The 18,785-nt window shown below is 56.2% G+C and overlaps 3 protein-coding genes across 3 annotated transcripts in view; 2 read left to right on the forward strand and 1 right to left on the reverse strand.

Moving 5' to 3' along the window:
• Positions 1–18,785, forward strand: part of TAX1BP3 (Tax1 binding protein 3) — a 165,234-nt gene that overhangs the window by 108,859 nt on the left and 37,590 nt on the right. The window lies entirely within an intron of this gene.
• Positions 1–18,785, forward strand: part of ITGAE (integrin subunit alpha E) — a 51,924-nt gene that overhangs the window by 23,923 nt on the left and 9,216 nt on the right. Inside the window, 22 exon segments of the mRNA XM_069083236.1 lie at positions 398–492; positions 954–1,024; positions 1,309–1,429; positions 1,526–1,711; positions 2,822–2,937; positions 3,557–3,708; positions 4,114–4,267; positions 5,200–5,350; positions 6,077–6,144; positions 6,668–6,803; positions 7,486–7,628; positions 8,094–8,234; positions 8,874–9,098; positions 9,738–9,868; positions 10,083–10,213; positions 12,097–12,248; positions 13,428–13,556; positions 14,743–14,816; positions 17,928–18,060; positions 18,379–18,462; positions 18,707–18,739; positions 18,741–18,784. Coding sequence (XP_068939337.1) covers positions 398–492; positions 954–1,024; positions 1,309–1,429; positions 1,526–1,711; positions 2,822–2,937; positions 3,557–3,708; positions 4,114–4,267; positions 5,200–5,350; positions 6,077–6,144; positions 6,668–6,803; positions 7,486–7,628; positions 8,094–8,234; positions 8,874–9,098; positions 9,738–9,868; positions 10,083–10,213; positions 12,097–12,248; positions 13,428–13,556; positions 14,743–14,816; positions 17,928–18,060; positions 18,379–18,462; positions 18,707–18,739; positions 18,741–18,784 — 2,670 coding nt within the window.
• Positions 17,905–18,785, reverse strand: part of HASPIN (histone H3 associated protein kinase) — a 4,796-nt gene continuing 3,915 nt past the window's right edge. Inside the window, exon 2 of the mRNA XM_069083235.1 lies at positions 17,905–18,042. The gene's annotated coding sequence lies outside the window, so the exon portion shown is untranslated. The remainder of the gene's footprint in view (positions 18,043–18,785) is intronic.

Genomic DNA, 18,785 nt, shown 5'->3' on the forward strand with positions numbered 1-18,785 from the left:
GGGTGGCTCGGTGGCCGGGGAAGACCACGCGGCCGGGGAGGCCGGGGAGGGGGGTGGCCTCTGAGACCTCCCTGCCCTGGCTCCCCAGCTCTCCCTGCAGCAGCCCCCTGGGCAGAGCTGCTGATGCCCTCAGAGGCCTTGCTATGCACCTGACTAAGCCATGTGGCCATGGGGCACCCTGATCTCTTCATCTGTACAATAGCAGGGCTGGATTAGGTTGGACCCCGGGGGCCTGGTGCAGTGTAACATAGGTCCCCCGCCCTAGACTGGGGCCTGGCTGAACTCTCTAGAACACTTCTGGGCTTGCCGGGCTGGTTGGTCTTCTGGAGGATGGTGTGGGCCAGGGACACTAGGGGCAGCCCAGAGGCACATCCTCACTCTGCTTTCCCTTGCCAAGTCTCCTGGTTACTGGACCCTGGAGGGCGCAGGGAACTGCCCACTTCCACAACTGCAGCCTGGGCCAGGATAACCAGATCCTCTGCCAGCCCCTAAGTGAGTAAGCTTCGCCCCCTGGGATCCCACCTTCTGAAGCCAACCATGGACCTGCAGGGCAGGAGCCTACTCCCTTTGGCATGGGGAGCTGCCCGTCTGGCCCTCTGACCACTGGGGGTGGGGGGTGTAGCCCTAGACGAGAGCCTTTTGGGGCTGCTTGGGCCAAGCAACCCCAGAACATGGGAGGGGCAGGGTGAGGGGTGAGGCCGAAGGGCCCCTGGCTCACAACTTGATCCCTAATTTCCCTTAATTCCCTAATTTCTCGACACAAGAAAGGGAGACAGAGGCCCTGAAAGCCCAGGCCTGGCCCTTGCTGGCCCTGGCCGTGATCTCCAGGCCAGACTGGCCTCCCCACTTGCTGGCCTGCTCCCTGCTTAAGGCCTCTTGGGAACTTCCTCACTGAGTATCCCACTTCCCCATGTCCTCAACCCCTCTCCCTCCTGTGTCTTGAACCACTACAGATCATGTGCCTACTCCTCGGGGGTCACACCCTCAGGTCTCTATGGCTCGGGGTCCAGATGGCATGTTGGTGGTGAGTGTGTGGGATGGGGTGCTGATGGGGGTCTGTCCTTCACTGCTTCCCCCTCACAGGGCACTGTCCCCATGTAGGGCAGAATGTCACCACTGTCCCCTCACAGGGCACTGCCCCCACACAGGGCAGAATGTCGCTGCTTCCCCCTCACAGGGCAGAATGTCGCCGCTGCCCCACACAGGGCAGAATGTCGCTGCTTCCCCCTCACAGGGCAGAATGTCGCTGCTGTCCCCTCACAGGGCACTTGCCTGAAGTCCCAGGGCTTCATCCCCATTTTTCCACAGGTGTGTGCTCAGGTGAAGAGGAAGAGACGGGCACGGAGCCTGGCCCAGGAGCTGAATGGGGCCTGCAGCCTTCTGGGGGCAAACTTGGGCCTACAGAGTTGCTTTGGCTTCCCTGGTGTTGGTGAGCTCCCAGCTGAGGGCCAGGAGGTGGTACGGGGTGGGGCATTGTCCATGGGCTGGGGCATGGCCATTGGTGACCCTGCCTTGTTTTCTAAAGAGAATCTCCCAGCCCAAGAAACCTGGGGTGGAAATGCTGGCCATTCCTGCCTGAGAATGGACCCTGCTGCCAGCAGCCCCCACCAGAACCACCCCAATGCCAACTATAACAACCACAATAACAACCCCAGCGTCAAGGAAAAGCAGGAGCTGGAGCAGGAGGAAGAGGAGGAGGAGGAGGAGGCAGGTGAGAGGGCAGGGCTCCTGGGAATGGCTGACGATGAGCCCCTCCCCCCCACTGTGGAGCAGCTCTCACGGGCAGAATGTCTGTCCAGCTGACATCTGTCCTTCAGGCATTTTCAGTCACGTCCAGCTCTATGTGACCCCACTGGGGAGTTTCTTAGCAGAAATACTGGAGTGGTTTGCCATTTCCTTCTCCAGCTCATTTGACAGCTGAGGAAACCGAGGCAAGCAGGGTTAAGTGATTTGGTTAGGGTCATGCAGTTAGGAAGTGCCTGAGGCTGGATTCGAACTCAGATCTCCCTGACTCTAGGGAGGGCTAGCGCCTCTGGTGGGAGAGCTTGCCCGCCTTTTTCAGGGCTCCTTGTGATCCAGCCCCAACCTGCTTCCCTAGCTCTGGGTTCTGCCCCTCGGGGTCAGTTGAAGTAAGCAGGTTTAACTCTGAGGACAGACGCCCCCCCCCAGACACGCCCGTCTTAAAGACCTGAGTGTGAATCCTGCCTCAAACACTTCCTGGTGGCTGCGCGGCTCAGATGAGATAGCCTTTGTAATGCTGCCGATCACCGCAATCGATGTGCGCTACTCACTCTACAAGCACTTGGAAAAGCAATGAGGGCTATTAGCGCTTGGACCGTCCGTGCTCCAAGGGCAGCTTGAGTCAAGGGCAGGCTGGGTCCAGGAATTAGTTGAGGTCTGGACAGGGGCTGTCTCTGGGCGGAACAAGGGGCCTCCAGGACCTGGGCCAGCTTGCTGTCCTTATCACCTGGGTCACTGTGACCACAAACTTTCATCTGTGGTCAGCCCGGATGGTCCCAGGCTCTCTGACCTTGACTGGGTTGGGTATCACTAGCCCATCTGGCCACACCTGCCTGAATTTTATCTCTGCCGTTGGCTTCCGAGGGCCTGGGGACCCTCCATGTCCCCCAAAGGGCTCTGGGCCAGGATTGGGGTAGGGGGCAGCAGTGTCTGACAAGCATCCCCCATTGCTGGAGAGGAAAGGGGGCCCCAAGAGGTAAAGGCTGGCCTCTCCCAGCCCACACACACACACCTCAGGGTGTCTTGAGCTCCACCCCCAGGGTTCCAGGATTGGTTCTGAATCCATCTTTGTGAATGCCAGGCACGGAGATCGCCATTGTCCTGGATGGGTCTGGAAGTATAGATCCCCCCGACTTCCAAAGAGCCAAGGGCTTCATTTACAACATCATGCAGACCTTCTACGAGAAATGCTTTGAGGTACCTACCCCTCTTGTGCACCTGCCACCAGCCAGGCTCTGCCCTCGACTCCCCCCATCGCTCAGAGCAGTCAGGCCCCTTAAACCTGAGGGTTGGGAAGAGCCCACGCTGTAGTCATGACAGACGGACACAAAATGTGTGAAGCCATTCCCATTCCGGCCCATTCCACATAGGACCTTGAAAACCTCTTATAAAGGAGCAAGGAAGGCCCAGACTGGGCTTTGCCCCCAGGAATCCTGGTCTGGTCTGGGAGATGAGGCTAGCTCAGGACAGGGAAAAGGAAGGGATGCCTGGGAGCACCAGCTCTGGAGTCAGGAGGACCTCAGACACTTAATACTTACTAGCTGTGTGACCTTGCGCAAGTCACTTAACCCCAATTGCCTTGCCTTCCCCCCTACAAAAAAATCCAAAACAGCAACAAAAGAAAGGGACACATGGGAACAGAGAGAGGGCAGCCCTGAGGGATGAGGCCAGTCCTGCCTGGGCCTTGGAGGCTGGGGAGGGCTTGCATAGGTGGCCTTCGAGAGTGTTTGAGGCTGGGAGGATAGTCCCCAGGCTTCCTCGAGCCACGGTGGCTGTGACACCTGGAGGGGGCGGCTGGGATGCCCCTTTCTTTCAGTGCCGCTTTGCAGTGGTCCAGTATGGGGAAGTAATCCAGACAGAATTTGACCTTGAGTACAGCAGAGATGCCCGTGCCTCCCTCCAGAGAGTCATGAACATAACCCAAGTGGGAAATGTGACCAAGACTGCCTCAGCCATCCAGCATGTCCTGTGAGTGTGTGGGGGTCATGCTTAGCCCCTTGGGGAAAAGAAGGGTCTAGGTCCCACCTGACCAACAGCAGCACCTTGCCTGAGTACTGAGGCACATCGTTGGACATTTGCTGCAGCTCTAGGAGGGGCTTTGTGCTGTCAGGATTTTCATTCCCATTTTACAGATGGGAGACTGAGGCTCAAAATGATAACCCCCAGGCCAGTGGCCTGGAGCCCTGGCCTCCCAGGTGATGCCAGCCCACCTTAATCCTCACTGGGAACTCTCTCCAAGCACCCACACCCAAACACTCACACATCACTGAGAACACTGCCACCACTGGGCCACCTTGCAGAGCAAGATGGAGCTGGGCACCCCTTCCTTCCAAATTGTATCCCAAGACTCCCCCTACCCCCTTTTCTTTCCAGGGACTCCATTTTCACTCCTGGCCGGGGATCCCAGGAGAAGGCTTCGAAGGTCATTGTGGTGCTGACAGATGGTGACATTTTTCAGGACCCCCTGAACTTGAGCACTGTGATCCACTCCCCTCAGATGAAAGGCATTGAGCGCTTCGCTATTGGGGTAAATTGCCGTGGCCTGGGGGGAGGATGACCCACCTCCCCTGAACCAGGCCCAGCACTGGGAGCCAAGACGGGAGAGGTGGGCCTGCCCTCAGGGAGCTTAGTTCTGTAGCTCCAGCCTCATCCTCCCCACCTCTAGGCCATGGCCCACAATAGGATCCGTTGTCCCATCTCAGCTGATGGTCTTCAAGGCCTTCTCCTCCCAGAAGCCTTGGCCCTGACCCCTCCAGCCAAGACCACTGGTGCCAGGGATGCAGAGAGGAGACCAAGTCCCTGCCCCACTCCTAGAGAAGGCTGAATAGGGTGACTCTAGAGAAGAGGAGGCCAGCCAAGGCTTTGTGTGCTAGGAGGGAAGTCGGGAACTCTGAGGGACCTCAGAGGTGAAGGGGGAGAGTGTTCTAGACATGAGGGACAAAGGCGCAGAGGCAGGAGAAGACGTGTCGCCCGCGTGGAGGGCCACCCGCTAAACTAAATCGAAGTCAGGGAGAGCCACACCGCGAAGGCCTTATGATGCCAGCCTGCAGGTCTGGTGTTTTAGTTGAGTGGGAGAGTCACCAAAGGTTTTTGAGTGAGGCAGTGAAGCCCTGGCAGGTGGGAGAGACAGAGAGGAGGGGGTGTCGGAGGCTTCAGAGTGGAGCCTCTGGGCACTCTACCGCCCCTCTCCCTCGAGGAGCTGCCATGGCCAGGATCACAGATGGGGAAACTGAGGTCGACTCCTTATCCACCATAGCCCACCGCCTCCCGAGAAGTGACTGGTTCTAGGGGGTGAGGGTGCGGTCCCAGCCATTGGTTGTTTATGCCTGTCCCTCCCCACCCCAGACCGACGCCCACCTTCCCCACATCCGGATCCTCTTCCCCCAGCACCCAGAGCCACAATGTACATAGTAGGTGTTTAATCATTGCTTCTTCTTCCCTTCCCTGGATGGAGCGCAGGTCGGAGCTGCCTTCAATAAAACAAAGGCAAATCAGGAGCTGCACCTGATTGCCTCGGACCCCGATGAGACCCACGCCTTCAAGGTGACCGACTACTCAGCTCTGGACGGCCTGTTGGGCAGCCTTGAGCAGAGGATCATCAGTGTGGAAGGTAGTCCCTAGCATGGTCCTGAGCTGTCCTGGCTGCCCGCCCTCCTCCCCCGCCCCTCCCCCCTCCTCCTCCTCCTCGCCTTCCCAATCGCTCTCACCATCTTTCCATGTACCTACTTTCTTTTCTTCCTCCTCCTCCCCTTTCTCTTCTTCCCCCTCCCCCTTTCTCTTTCTCCTCCTCCCTCTCTGCTTGCTTTGGCCAGCAGGCAGAAACTTCAGAGCCCATGGGCATCCATGACCAGTGCAATCAGAGCTTCAAGGCTGAGATGAAAGCAGAAAACATGCAGCCATTGGGTGGCCTCGAGCCTGATTTCTAGTAGGCTTTGACTGATCACTGTATGGCTGCTCCCTCCCCACCCCCCAAATGATGTAGCTGCATTGATTGCAGAACATCAGTCAGGGCTGGGCTCTGGCGAGCCCAGGGACATACTCTGACCTTCACTGACATGTTCTTGTCCTGCAATCTCTGCCCTTCCCTTCTCTCCCCTTTTCCCCAACCCCAACTACACCAAAGCTTTCCTCTGTGGGGCTCAGACAGCCAGGCTTGCCCCAAAATACTGGAAATGAGCCACAATGGCAGCTTGTCATGGCCTAGACCCTGACCCTGGCTGCCAATTACTTTAGGGATCTGGGCACTTTTCAGCTAGTGGCCTCTTTCACTATCTGGCCTCATCCCTGAAGAATGCAAAGCAGCTTCCAACTCAGGTCACGCCTCTCTGGTTTACAGGCACTGTCGGAGAAGCCTTACAGTATGAGCTGGCCCAGATCGGCTTCAGTGCTCATGTCCTGGGCAAGGTACGGGTGAGCTCTCCTCTGGATCCATTCATCTGTCCACCCACCCATCCAGCCAGCCAGCCACCTACCCACCTACCCACCCATCCAACCAGCCAGCCAGCTAGCCACCCAGACAGTCACCTACCCATCCATTCATTTATCTGTTCATTCACTTGTTCATTGATATAGGTCATGAGTTCCTACTCAGTGCTATGTACCTTTCTAAGTATGGAGGGAGATACAAAGACAGATGACACATGACCCCTCCCCCCTCTTCCAAGGAGCTAAAAATATTGTGAATCAGGGGCTCAGCAGCTGGGGCTAATTAATGAGGGGTGGGTGGATTCCCCTTCCCTCCAACAGTCTTCCTCACCTCCCTCCTAAGGCCCATCTTCATTATAATAAATCCCCTAGAACAGGGTGACAACCTTCACTTATTTGATAAGCAAACAATTAAGACCCATCCCACCCCACCCCATCCTCCCCCACTCCCTCCCCTCCCGATGCCCCTCCCACAGTGGTTGCTCTCTCCTCCCTGTGGCAGCAGCAGGTGCTGCTAGGAGCCGTGGGAGCCTTTGACTGGTCAGGAGGGGTCATGCTCTACAACACAGACAACCAGCAGTTTCACTTCCTCAATGAGTCCATGTTGGAGCCCAGGACTGCCCAGTACAGCTACCTGGGTGAGGGGCAAGGCAGGAGGGAGTCTGGTCCAATAAGCCCAGCCTTGCTTGTAGACCCATCCTGAACCCCAAAGGAACCAGAGTCATCCTAGGGGTCCCTTGGGGCCACTGCCCCAGCTGGGGATAGCCCCCCTAATGAATGCCCCAGGAAACCCAACAATTAGCTGGGGGGCGAAGCTGGGCAGCTTATTCTCCCAGGGTGGCTTTGGCATCTGCCCTTTGGGCTCAGGTTTCCAGACTCTAGCCCAATGGCAACTCAGGGCCATCTTCAAGTACACAGGCAGGGTTGGGGGGTGCAGGTACAGACAGAGAAACTGAGGCCAACTGTGGCCATGTGTGTGTGCCCTCATGCACACTTTCCCATATATGGACATATGTGAGCAAGCAAGCCCTGGGGCGCTACACTGAGGACCCTCCTGCTGCGGAGTCCTAGGCCTGCTCCCTAATACCTGGGTGACCTTGGGAAAGTCTCTTCCCCATTGTGTCTGCTCACCCTCTGTAAAATGAGGGAGCCCAAGGGGTGTTTTCTCAGGGCCTTTGCAGCTCTGAAGGCAGGGACCCTAGGAAAGGCCTCACTGCTGGAAGCAGTCAGGCTGGCCTCTCCTTTCTTCCCCCACCCCAGGAAGCCTGCTGAGGGATGGGAGGCAGTCCAGGCCACTGCTCACCTGTGACTCCCCCACAGGTTATTCACTGACGGTAGTGAAGACACACAGTGGTACCGCCTACCTGGCCGGTGCACCCCGGCATGGCCAGAGAGGAAAGGTGCTCTCTATCCCAGGGGACTCTCCAGCCCTAGGCTTCCGCCCTGTCCTGGAAGGAGAGCAGGTACTAGCCCTGTGGGGCCAGAGTGAGCCTGGAGTGTCAGCCACAGCTCAGCTCTCTCAGCTCTGAGGCGTTGGTCTCTGGTTTCCATCTGACCTGAGCCTGCCCAGGGCCTAAAGAGAGGGAGCCACAGCAGCTCCCTCAGGAGAGCGGTCAGGTCAGCCATGGGCTCAGGCCCAAACTCCATGTCCCCAGGTCACTCCACATTCACTGCAGGGTGACACCAAGCCTAGGTGGTGAGGTGGGTGTGGGCAGGCAGGGAGAGTTTCTTGGAGCTGGGGGGATCAGAGAGGTGGGAAAAGCTCTCTAGTTCCGAGGAGGAGGAGGAAGCATCCCAGGATGAGGGCTTTTCTCCCCTGGGACACAGACATGTCCTCGGCCCCTCAGAAGCCCTGGGTCTGCCCTGAGCTCCGTCAGGCTCGGCCACTATGGCCAGAGCTCAGGCTCCGAGATTCTCTCTGGTTCTAGATGGGCTCCTACTTTGGTTCTGAGCTCTGTGCCCTGGATGTGAACATGGATGGGGTCACGGACCACCTGCTTGTTGGAGCCCCCTTTTATCACATTCATGGGGAAGAAGGCCGGGTGTATGTGTACCACCTGGAGGGACAGGTAAGGAGAAACCAGAGTACTCAGGGTAGTCAGAGGCTGCTGAGGCCAGCCCTTCCCACAGGGGCCAGAGGGAGAGCACAGGACTCTGAGGGGTGTGGAGGGGGGTGTCAGTGTCTGGTGAGAGACCCAGCAGGATTCTGACGGCCCATGGGCCCAGTGCACCCCGCTACCTGCCCAGGGCCTGCCATACCCCTCAGCGAGGACTCCATGGCAGGGCAGGGGAAGGGTCTCTGGCCTGGTCCTTGCCCTGGCTGGTGTTCCCTCTCCACGTGGGAGTGGGGCAGCAGAAGCCCAGGAAGATCTCAGGTGTGGGCTCAGCCACATCACTCACGTGTTGGCCACGTGACCCTGCCAAGCTTTGACAACCTCTGTAGGAGCCACAAGGGTGAGGGCCAAAGAGCCAGCCTTGAGAGGACGCTTCACAAATGTTAGCTTGACCCTCACAACAGCCCACTTTGCAGATGAGGAGACTAAGGCAGGCAGGTTGATGTGACTTGCCCAGGATCACACAGCCAGCCAGTGTCTAAGGCTAGATTAGAACTTGGGTCTTGTTGACTTTGCATCTTGGCTGCCTGAACTGGGGGCTCCCTGAATGGGTGCCGTGAGAACCCCAGTCCTCTTTTCTGCCCCTGTTTACAGGCTGACTCCTTTCTGTTGTCGCTGACGCTGAGCGGCTGGCCCCAGTTTGCCTTTGCGAGATTCGGGTTTGCAATCGCTGCTGCAGGAGACCTCAATCAGGACGAGCTGAGTGACGTGGTCATCGGGGCCCCCCTGGAGGGGTACCCGGCAGATGCTGACTCCAGCTTTGGCAGCATCTATATCTACAATGGGCACCGCCATGGCATCACAGGCAGCCCATCCCAGGTAGCGGGCAGGGGTGCCCCCACTCCCGAGGGTCTAGTGCCCTGGCACTCCCTGAGCAGGCCCCCAGTCACCTGCCTCATCCCGGGACTGGGGGTGTGGCTCCTCACACCCAGACATGCCATGTACAAACACGCGCACACACATGTGCCATAACACCCCTTGGCCGGCCTAGGATCATAGGAATGCTTGCAGAACTGGATGGGAGGAAGAAAGGGAGGGCCTCCTATGTACCCAGCACTGCACCAAGTGCTTTACAGACATGGTTCCATTTGCCTCTTATTATCCCCCTTATATAGATGAGGAAACCGAGGCAGACAGGCAGAGGTTCAGTGGCTTACCCAGCTGGGAAGCATATGAGGCTGGATTTGAACTTGGCTCCAGACCCGGTGCCCCATCTCCTGGGGCAGCTGCCAAGGGTCCGGCAGGCATCGCTCAGCTCTCTCACTTTACAGTGAGGCCCAGGCCTGCGAGGTGACTCGCCCACGTCACCCCAGTGTCAGGAGCCATACTGGCTCTGGAGTGGGGGAGGATGCCCAGGGCCAGGCCTCAGCCTCTTTCCAGGGGCTTCCTTGGGTGGGGAGAGGCTGCAGGGGAGTCAGGGGCTTTCACCCAAAGACCGGACGCAACTTGCCTCGGCAGCGGATCCCAGCGGCCAACGTGGCCCCTGGGCTGCGGTATTTCGGGGTATCTGTTGATGGAGGAGTCGACATCTCAGGGGATGGCTTGGACGACATTGCTGTTGGTTCTCTGGGCCAGGCGGCCGTGCTGTGGTAGGAGTGCCCCAAGTCTGGTCCTCTGTCCCTTCCCCATCACCGAAGGCCAACCCTTCTGACAGTGGAATGTCCAAGCCCCTTCAGGAGGGGTGGGGATGGAACATGGGCGGGGGAGTCTGAGGGTGGAGCTGAAGTCACTGGGGTCATGTGAATTGGGGGAGATGAGTCTGAGTCCCACAAACAGCCCCTCTCACCTCTCCTCCCTCCCCAGCTCCAGGCCTGTGGTCAGGCCACAGGCCACCATGATCTTCAACCCCAGCATGGTGAGGCCTGGCCGCTATCAGAACATCAACACCTGGCTGTGCTTTGAGGTGATGCCAGAGAGCCTGTGGGCCAGGAAAGGTACCTGCAGAGGGGGAGTGTGTGAGTGTGTGTGGGAGTACACAAGTGTGTGTGTGCGTGTATGTGTACTTGTGAGTAGGGGGGAGTGTGTGAGTGTGTGGGGAAGTATACAAGTATGTGTGTGCATGTGTGTGGTTTTGTGTGGGAGTATATGAGTGTGTGTGTGGGGGAATGTGTGAGTGTGTGTGTGGGAGTACACAAGTATGTGTGTACATGTATGTATATTTGTGAGTGGGGGAGTGTATGTGTGTGCATGTGTTTATGTGGGGGGAGTGTATGAGTGTGTGTGGGGGTAGTATGTATGTACATGTATGTGTATTTGTGAGTGGGGGAGTATATGTGTGTGTGGGGAGGTGTGGTATGTATGTGCATGTATGTGTATTTGTGAGTGTGGGGAGGAGTGTATGAGTGTGTGTATATGTGAGTGTGTGTGCATTATGTGTGTGTGTGAGTACAGACTTACGTGTGTGGGTATATATGTATGTTTGTGTCTGTGTGCTGGTGTGTGACAGTGTGTATGTGTGTGAGTACATGTATGTGTCTATGTGTGTGAAGGTATATTTGTGAGTGTAGGTGTGTATACATGTGCGTATATGTGTGTGTGCTTGTGGGTGTGCACAGGGCTAGGGCCCGCCTAGCCTGGCAGCTGGGAGCCTCTCTGTTTCTCTCTCTTCGGGCCCTGACACAGAGAAGGGAGCTGCTAGGTGCCTGACTGCTCCTTCAAGGCAGGGCCAGTGCCCCGCTGTCCGGTCCCCTCCCTCCTGACCTCCCGGGCTGGGTCCCTGCAGCCTTGAACTCTGGTGCCTCCTTTTCCTGGGACCCTGGGGACTCTCTGTGCCTGGACCAGCCCTCCCCAGCTGCCCTCATCCTGCCAAGCATAATGTGCCACACTGTGCCAAGTGCTTGCAATTCCAGTGCAATCAGAAAGATTGTGCCCACAAGGAGCAGGCAGTCTAGTGGGGCCAGACCACAGGAAATGGAGGAGAGGGCAGCTGGGAGAGAAACGAAGACAGGTGGGCTCAGTCATCCTCCTTACAAAGGAACTTCTGGGAGAGAGCCAGGCAGAGGGGGAGGCTTCCACTGCCGGAGAAGAAAGCCTGGGAGAATCTATGATACAGCCTGAAAAGGCATGAAGGAATGAGCACTAGCAGTCATTTAGACCTTAGTGTGAATGACCACTAGAGCCCTGTTTGTCTGGGTCCTATGTGCCTGAAGGAGGGAAGAAGATAGAGCAGGAAGGGAAAACTGAGGATTATAGATCTATGGAAGGAAGGAGAGAAGGGAAAAGGAGAGAGGGAGGAAGGGAGGGAGGAGGGAAGAAGGAAGGAAGGAAAGAAGGAAGGAAGGAAAAAGAGAAGGAAGGAAGGAAGGAACGAAGGAAGGAAGGAAGGAAGGAGGAAGAAAGGAAGGAAAAAGAGAAGGAAGGAAGGAAGGAAAGAGAAGGAAGGGAAGGAAGGAAGGGAAAAAGGAGGGAAGGAAGAGGAGGGAGGGAAGAAGGAAGAAGGGAAAGGAGGGAAGGAAGGAAGAAGGATTTATTAGGCTCCTACTTGCCTGCTAGGCCATTTGACAGATGAGGATACTGAGGCAAACACAGGTGAAGGGACTGGTCCAGCTTCTCTGAGTCCTTAATTTGGTCCAGACTGGCCCTACTTGGGCATCCTGCAATGTCATGTGGGCAGAGGAAGGGGGCCTGGGCTGCCACAGACTCCACCTTCTTCCCTTCAGTCTCTCCTCCAGTCCCTGGCCAGAGCCCCTTGGGGTGGTCAGCACTGCCCTGGAGGGGTAGGGCAGGGCAGGCAGGGCCCTAAGTAGCCTCATCTGGACGTCTGGACGTTCTGGACTGCCCCGGAGGGCTCAGCAGGATGTTCTCGTCCTTGCTCCAGGGGCCAGGGGGCCGTTTCTGAATGTGACCATCGAGCTGGATGTGAAGAAGCATCAGAAGCGAGTTCTTTTTGAAGATCAGAGCTCTTGGAGTCAGCAGGAGAGGCTGGGCCCTGGTTGTGCCGACTTCCTGCTCATCCCAGTGGAGGGAGAGGTAGGTAGGGGCCAGGCCATAGTCCATGGGACAGCAGGGGGCCCAGCCAAGTGAGGGCCTGTGATTGAGGAGTTGGCCAGGTGCTCAGCATGGGACCTCCTGTGCCTGCCCTGCCCTCCAAGAGCAGATCACAGGGAGAGGCCCCTGGGGCACCAGAGCCAGGGGTGTTTCCACCACCGCCCCTCCTCCCACCCCCTGGATCTTTCTATTTCTCCTTAGTAATTCCAGCACAGGAGGATGGGGACGGGGAAAGTGCCAGCCCCCACTGGCACCCTGGGGACAACAGGAGGCTGTAGGCTAGTTTGCTGGGGGTGGGGCTCACCCAGGAAGTGGTGCCTCCCTCCATCACTCACTCACTCATTCATCGGGTCCACAAACATTCAAGAAATCCTTGCTGTGTGTAAGGCATTGAGCTCAGCATTGGGGGAGATAGAGTTTAGGGAAGATGCAGTGCCTGCCCTCATGGAGCTTGCAGTCTAATCGAAGACTAGGTCCAAAGGGAAGGGTGGTCATTACCAACAAGGGGAATCAGAGAAGGCTTCCTGGTGGAGGGGGCCTTGGCATCGGGCTTCACAAGATAAGAAGGGAAGGATTTCTGGGCAGATGTGGGGGCAGCCTGAGCTGTTCCATCATATTCTTTATCCCAGTGTGGACAGAGCCCTGGGCCTGGAGTCAGCAAGACTGACACCAGTTATGTGAGCTCAGTCTCACTGGTAAAGGTGGAGACTAGCCTTAGAATTGTTGTATAAGGAAAGCGCTAAACAGAGAGAAAGCCAGACTCGAGGCCAGGAAGATGACTTTGTGACCCTGGGTAGGCGGGCTCCACCCATCAGAGGCCCCTCCCAACAAGGTGCCAAGCTCTTGGGAGGAGGGGCTTCCTGCTCCAGTGAAACCACATTCTGAAGGGACCCAGAAAAGAGCCCTCTCAGTGGGATGACCAAGAAAGCTTTCCTGGGGATCCCAGGTCTGCCCCAAATCCCTTCTGCCAGAAACCCACCCCATGGCTCCCTAAGCCCCAGGTGCCTTTGGGGCCTTGGGAGGGGGCTCCTCTGGCCACTCCAACTGGTGCAGGGAAAGTCTGGGAGCATAGCTGCCCTAGGGTGACTGGGGCAGAGGAGGCTGGCCAGGGAACCCAGGCTCCCACCTGCTGACCAAGGCCCCCTTCTTCTTCCTCGGCAGGTGTGCGACAATGATTGCTTTTCCAACATTACAATCAAGGTCAGTTACCAGCTAAGTAACCTGGAGGGCCATTGGCAGCACCCCCAACCCATCCTGGATCAGCTCAGCAAGCCCACCGCCCACTTTGAGGTAATCCCCTCCCTCATGCCAGGACCTGTCCAGGGCTCCTTGGGGAGAGCCCCCAGTGGGTGGGTCCTTGTGGTCAGCCCCTAAGCACTCTGGGGCTCATCAAAGGAGTGGAAAGAGGGGGGGAGGGACCAGGTTTCTGATGCCTGAGGAAGAAAGCCCGTGGTGGGAACATGGAGTCTGAAAGCAAAGCTAGTGGGATGCTATATTTGTTCAGAATCAGGGAAGCAGATTAAAAGATCTCTCTGGCCAAGAAATCACAATCGCCAGTGCTGAAGTCACTTCCCAGTGTGTGCAGGCATGTGTCCCTTGCTTTGGGGCTACTTGGATGTCAGTGGCTCACCATCTTGGATTTCTGAAAAAAATGCTCCTGCGGCCTCCCCCTCTTAACGATAGTAACGAGTAACGACAGCTAACGTTTGCGGAGCATTTTCAGGCTGGCAAAGTGCTTTCCAAAAGTGGTTTCATTGGATCCCCACAATCACTGTGGCAGGTGCTGGCACTAATTGTCCTGACTAGCTAGTAAGCGACTGAGGCTGGACTGGGAACTCGGGTCTTGCTGCCTCCAGGTCTCCGAGAGGTAGTGAAGGGCTGCAGGGCATAGTAATAAAGCAGCGGGCCTCTGAGGGGCTGGTTTAAATTCCTTCCGGCACGGGATGGTGGGCCTCCTTCCAGATATGCGGCTGGAGCTATGGGGGTCGGAAGGGCCTGGGGAGTGGTCTGGAGGGTTCTTCGTTGCAGAGCTGGATGCCCGAGGCCCCGGCAAGCAGACGTCTCCCATTTCTGTTACTTCGCCCACGTCCTCAAGGGAGCCCACACATCTGACCCACGCGGTCAGACACGCCAGCAGCATTCCTCTTAAAATGTCCAATAATACCTATACAAGATCAGAGACCACAGGCCCCGAGGCCTAAAAGTCTCCTTGACCAACCTTCCCCTTCCGTGCACCCATTTTGCAGATGAGTTTTAGGTTTTTCCCAAATTCAGATGGTCCTTCTGCTCAACTGGTCAGGAGGCATGAGGGCGGATGATTTCTGCTTTGTCCGGCCGCCGAGCCTCCTGCTGAGAATCCTAGTCACCTTTAACTTCTCTCCTACCCTGGCTGCCTGGAGCTGCCACAGTCGTCCCACGCCCCCCACCCACCCACTCACCCAGTGGTCTAATGCGATGTCTCCGAATCTACCTTCAGCTGCCCTACGAGAAAGACTGCAAGAACCAGGCGGTCTGCGTGGCGGAACTGAAGCTGAACACTGACCTCTCTCCGTAAGTTTCAGTCTACTTCAGGGAAGTGGCTGCGGTCTAGTCCCTGATCGCGTCCAGGCTGGGGCCAGGGAAAGTGCAGGGGACATAGGACTCAGGTGGAATCTCTCAGAAAAGCCTAGGCTGGGGCGACTAGGTGGTGCACCTAGAGCACCCACCCTGGAGTCAGGAGGACCTGGGTTCGGATCCGGCCTTGGACACTTAACACACACACACAAACTAGCCGTGTGACCTTGGGCAAGTCACTTACCCCAATTGCCCTCCAAAAAGAAGAAAAAAAGCCTAGGCAGGGGCACAGGCCTCCGCCCACACACCTCCCACCCTCCAATGACTGAGGGCTCGCTACCTTGGCAGGCAACCTGCCCCATCTTTAAGTGCTTGGAAATTGTCTTGTGTGGAGCTAAAAATGGCCTCCTTCCTTCTAACCTTCACCCACTGGCTGCTGGGCACAGCCGGATATCCATACCCATATCCAAACCACCTGTGTCTGACAGGGCTTCCACTGTCCATGTTCCTGCCTAGTCATCTATCTGGGTTTTAAGGCCCTCTCACCTTTCTAGTCTGATTCCTGTGGCACACCGAGATGCTGACACTCTCCCCCCCTCCCCCACAGGCCGTCTCTCGCCTCCAGAACCACTCCCCTCCAACTCCTGCTTTCCACCTCCACTGGGTGTTTCCCATCCCTGGAAATCTACTTCCTTTAACCCTTTAAGTTTTTTTTTTTTTAATTTGCTTCATTTAAAAAATAACTTTTTAGGTGATGCATCTTAAATCTAAGAATTTATTATAAATTTGTGGCTTTTTTTTTACTGCATTGAAACTTTAATGAGGCAATATTGCATCATGTAACCACATAGTATCATACTGTAAACAAGTGTTTACAGGCACGTAGCCCTGCGGATGCCGGCTGCACTTGGGACAACGTGCAGCACTTGCCTGCCAACATTGCGTGTACCGTCCTGGCAGCAGACGGACTATAACTTGCATTTGGCGTTTATTTGCAAGATAATGAAATCACGATTTTAACCGTTACCCTGAAACATGTTTTTCTGAATTTCCTTCTCTACTTATGCTTCCACTGCCCCCTTGGATCAATCCAGTGTCCCCCACTTTGGCCATCTCTGTGCCTTCCACTGATCATCCCCTCTCCCTTCATCCTGTCTGCCAACATCTTGTTTGTCCATGGTGATTTGCATGTAGTCTGCCCCATACATCCAAGAGAGCCGATGCACAGTAGGCACCAAGGCCAGCCACAGCCTCGATCTCTAGGAGGGGGAGCCCCTTCTCTGGGCCAAGACCAGCTCATCCCTCCTGTGCCATTCTGTCCCCAACCTTCCCTATCCCAGCACCTCCGGCCCACACCATTCCTCAAGCGCCTCTAGTCTTCTCTTACCGGCCTCCCTTCCATAGATGAGTTCTTTAAAAGCCTCTGCTCACCCTCTTCCTGCAGCCAGGCCTCCAGCCCCACCCCTCTGCTTGACTTGGTCTCTGGACACCCAGATCCAAGAGCCTCATCCTTCTTGAGCTCTCTCCTCCCTGGGCTTTCAGGCTCTGATCTCTCTTGGCCGTCCTCCTAGCTCAGGCGATTTGGCAGGCTCGTCCCCATGCCATTCCGTAACCACGAGGACCCTCAAGGCTCTTCTCCATGATCTCAGCAGCTCTCGCATCTATGTGGCTGATTCACATCCAGCCATCACCTCCCTCCACATGGACAGCTACCTTTTGGGCATCTCCACTGGGATTTAACCTGTCCAAACAAGGAACCCTAAAACCCTTGCCTAGACTTCCTATTTCTACTTCCAGCACCTGTTCCCAGCTCTCTAGATTTCCCCCCTCAGGCCCCCCATCCAAATGGCTGCCAAATATTGTGGGCTCCTCCAGGCTCTTGTGGCATCTTCCCTGGACTTGCCTCACTGGCCTCTGTCTCTTCACCATCCTCTACACCAGTGGTGTCTAGGGGCCAGGTATATGACACCAGTGTGTGGGGCCTAAAGCCCAAGTCTAGCCAGCTACTGGCCTGCTCCAGACCCTGGGATGACTTGTCATGGGAGCTAGCTCACCCACATGCATGGCTGGCCAGACTTGGCAGGTCTTGCCAGGTTTCTCGCAGATACTGGTCCAATGGGCCTCCGTCTCCTCCATCCACACCTCTTTACAAGGCCACTTTCTGAGGACAATGTTTCTGACCCCCTTAGTCATGTTCCTTTTCCTCCTCAAACTGCTATGGACACACGTGTCTGCTGACATGCTGTCACCACAACAGACTGCCAGCTGGGTGAGGGAGGGGGGGCTTTGTATTTGGTCGGGGTCCTCCCCCCACCCCCACCCCAGTGCCTAGCACAATACTTGACATGCTGAGTAAATGCTTCTTGGACTGGACTGGGTTAGAGCCCCTACAATTGTTTCCAAGCGTGTCCGAGGCCCTGCACTTGTGACATACATCCCAGGTGCCCAAAGAACAGGTGGCTATGCTCATGCCCTTCTCAGCAATCTCGGAGGAGATTCTGGAGCTCAGCAGGCCCCGAGGCAGAAACGGAACAGACTCTAAGCAGCAGGGGGCGGGGGCACGCACGCCAGGGACACGGCAATGCCTGGACAGAGCCTCAGTTACGTGAGAAGCAGCCAGACCCGTCTGGCCCGCTGTCAGGAGGGACATCATGTATCATAAGGCTAAGAGGCTCCCGGAGAGTCTGCTGGCGAAGGGATGTAAGGGCAAACAGGAGTTTGTAGTTGCCCCAGTGGCAATCACTGAGAAGCCACTGACCTTTACTGAGCAAGGGAATGGTTTGGTCCAAACTGTGTGTCAGGAACACGGCTGCAGCGGTCCGGGTGAGAGATGAAGGTTTGGGCAAGGTCAGAGCCCGTGAACGGAACAAAGGAACCCACCCCAGAGACTGGCAGGTTAATGGCAAAGTCAGACAGGATTCAAGGCGCAAAGGGACTGTGGCAAATTTCTAAACTTGGGCCATATCCAGAAAAACACAATTCAAACAGGGCTGAATGTAGTCTCACACTCGGATCCCAAGTAGGGAGGTGTTTGTCTGAGTGGACAAGGGGCTCAGCAGGTGCCAGACTCTGACCCACTGTATCCACACACCCCAATGCCTTGTGCAGGAAGAGAGTAGTGGTGGGAGTCACAAAGGAGGTGACAATGACCGTTCATCTTGCCAACACTGGAGAAGATTCCTACATGACCAGAATGATTCTGATGCACCCTCCAAACCTGCAGCTGAAGAGAATCCAAAAGGTGAGCCCGGGGCCTAACGTTAAGGTGCCACCACCCTTCTTCCCCAGAGAGAAGGAGCCTGTAGACCAGAGGTCACTGACTTTAACTTCCATTGGGGGCAACATTTTAGAAGGTTCCTAGAGGGGTGGTTAGTGACCCCTAGAAGAGGAAGCAGCGATTGCCACGAGATGATCTTGTGGCAACCACAGAGGGATGTGGGCTGGACGCCAGGAGGTTCGGAAGAGGCTGCAGGCCACGTAAATGGGAACATGGCTAATTTCCCCAGAGCCTCAGGGTTCAGAGAGGGAACCCTCTCTCTTCCTTCCCTTGTGTCCACAGCCCTCCTCATACCCCATCCAGTGCACAGATCTCACACCAGCCATCATCTGTAAGATTGGCCACTCCGTGTTCAGGAAGTCCTATGTAAGTGCGCTGCTGGAAGCTGGAACCCTTGCCCAGATTTATCCTTTCTACTTTCGGTATCCCAAGGCTGCCCAGAACCTATACTCAATCTTGGCTGTCCTAACCCATGCCTGCCACCGTCTGGAGCAGGCAGGCCCTGAAGAGCCATGCCCCTTTCCAGGGTACAAGCCAACGTCCCTTGTGGGGACAAATGCTTTTTGTTGATTCAGAGAGGTGTCCGTGTGTCATCTCTCCTCTAAAACAGGTGAACTTTTCAATAACTTGGCAACTAGACGAAAAAAAAATTTCCCAGTGAAACAGCAGAAATTACCGTTAATGTCACC

This window comes from Petaurus breviceps, unplaced genomic scaffold (genome assembly GCF_028583685.1).
Source record: "Petaurus breviceps papuanus isolate PSGF00001 unplaced genomic scaffold, PetGlider_PUasm1.0 173, whole genome shotgun sequence".
Lineage (NCBI taxonomy): Eukaryota > Metazoa > Chordata > Mammalia > Diprotodontia > Petauridae > Petaurus > Petaurus breviceps.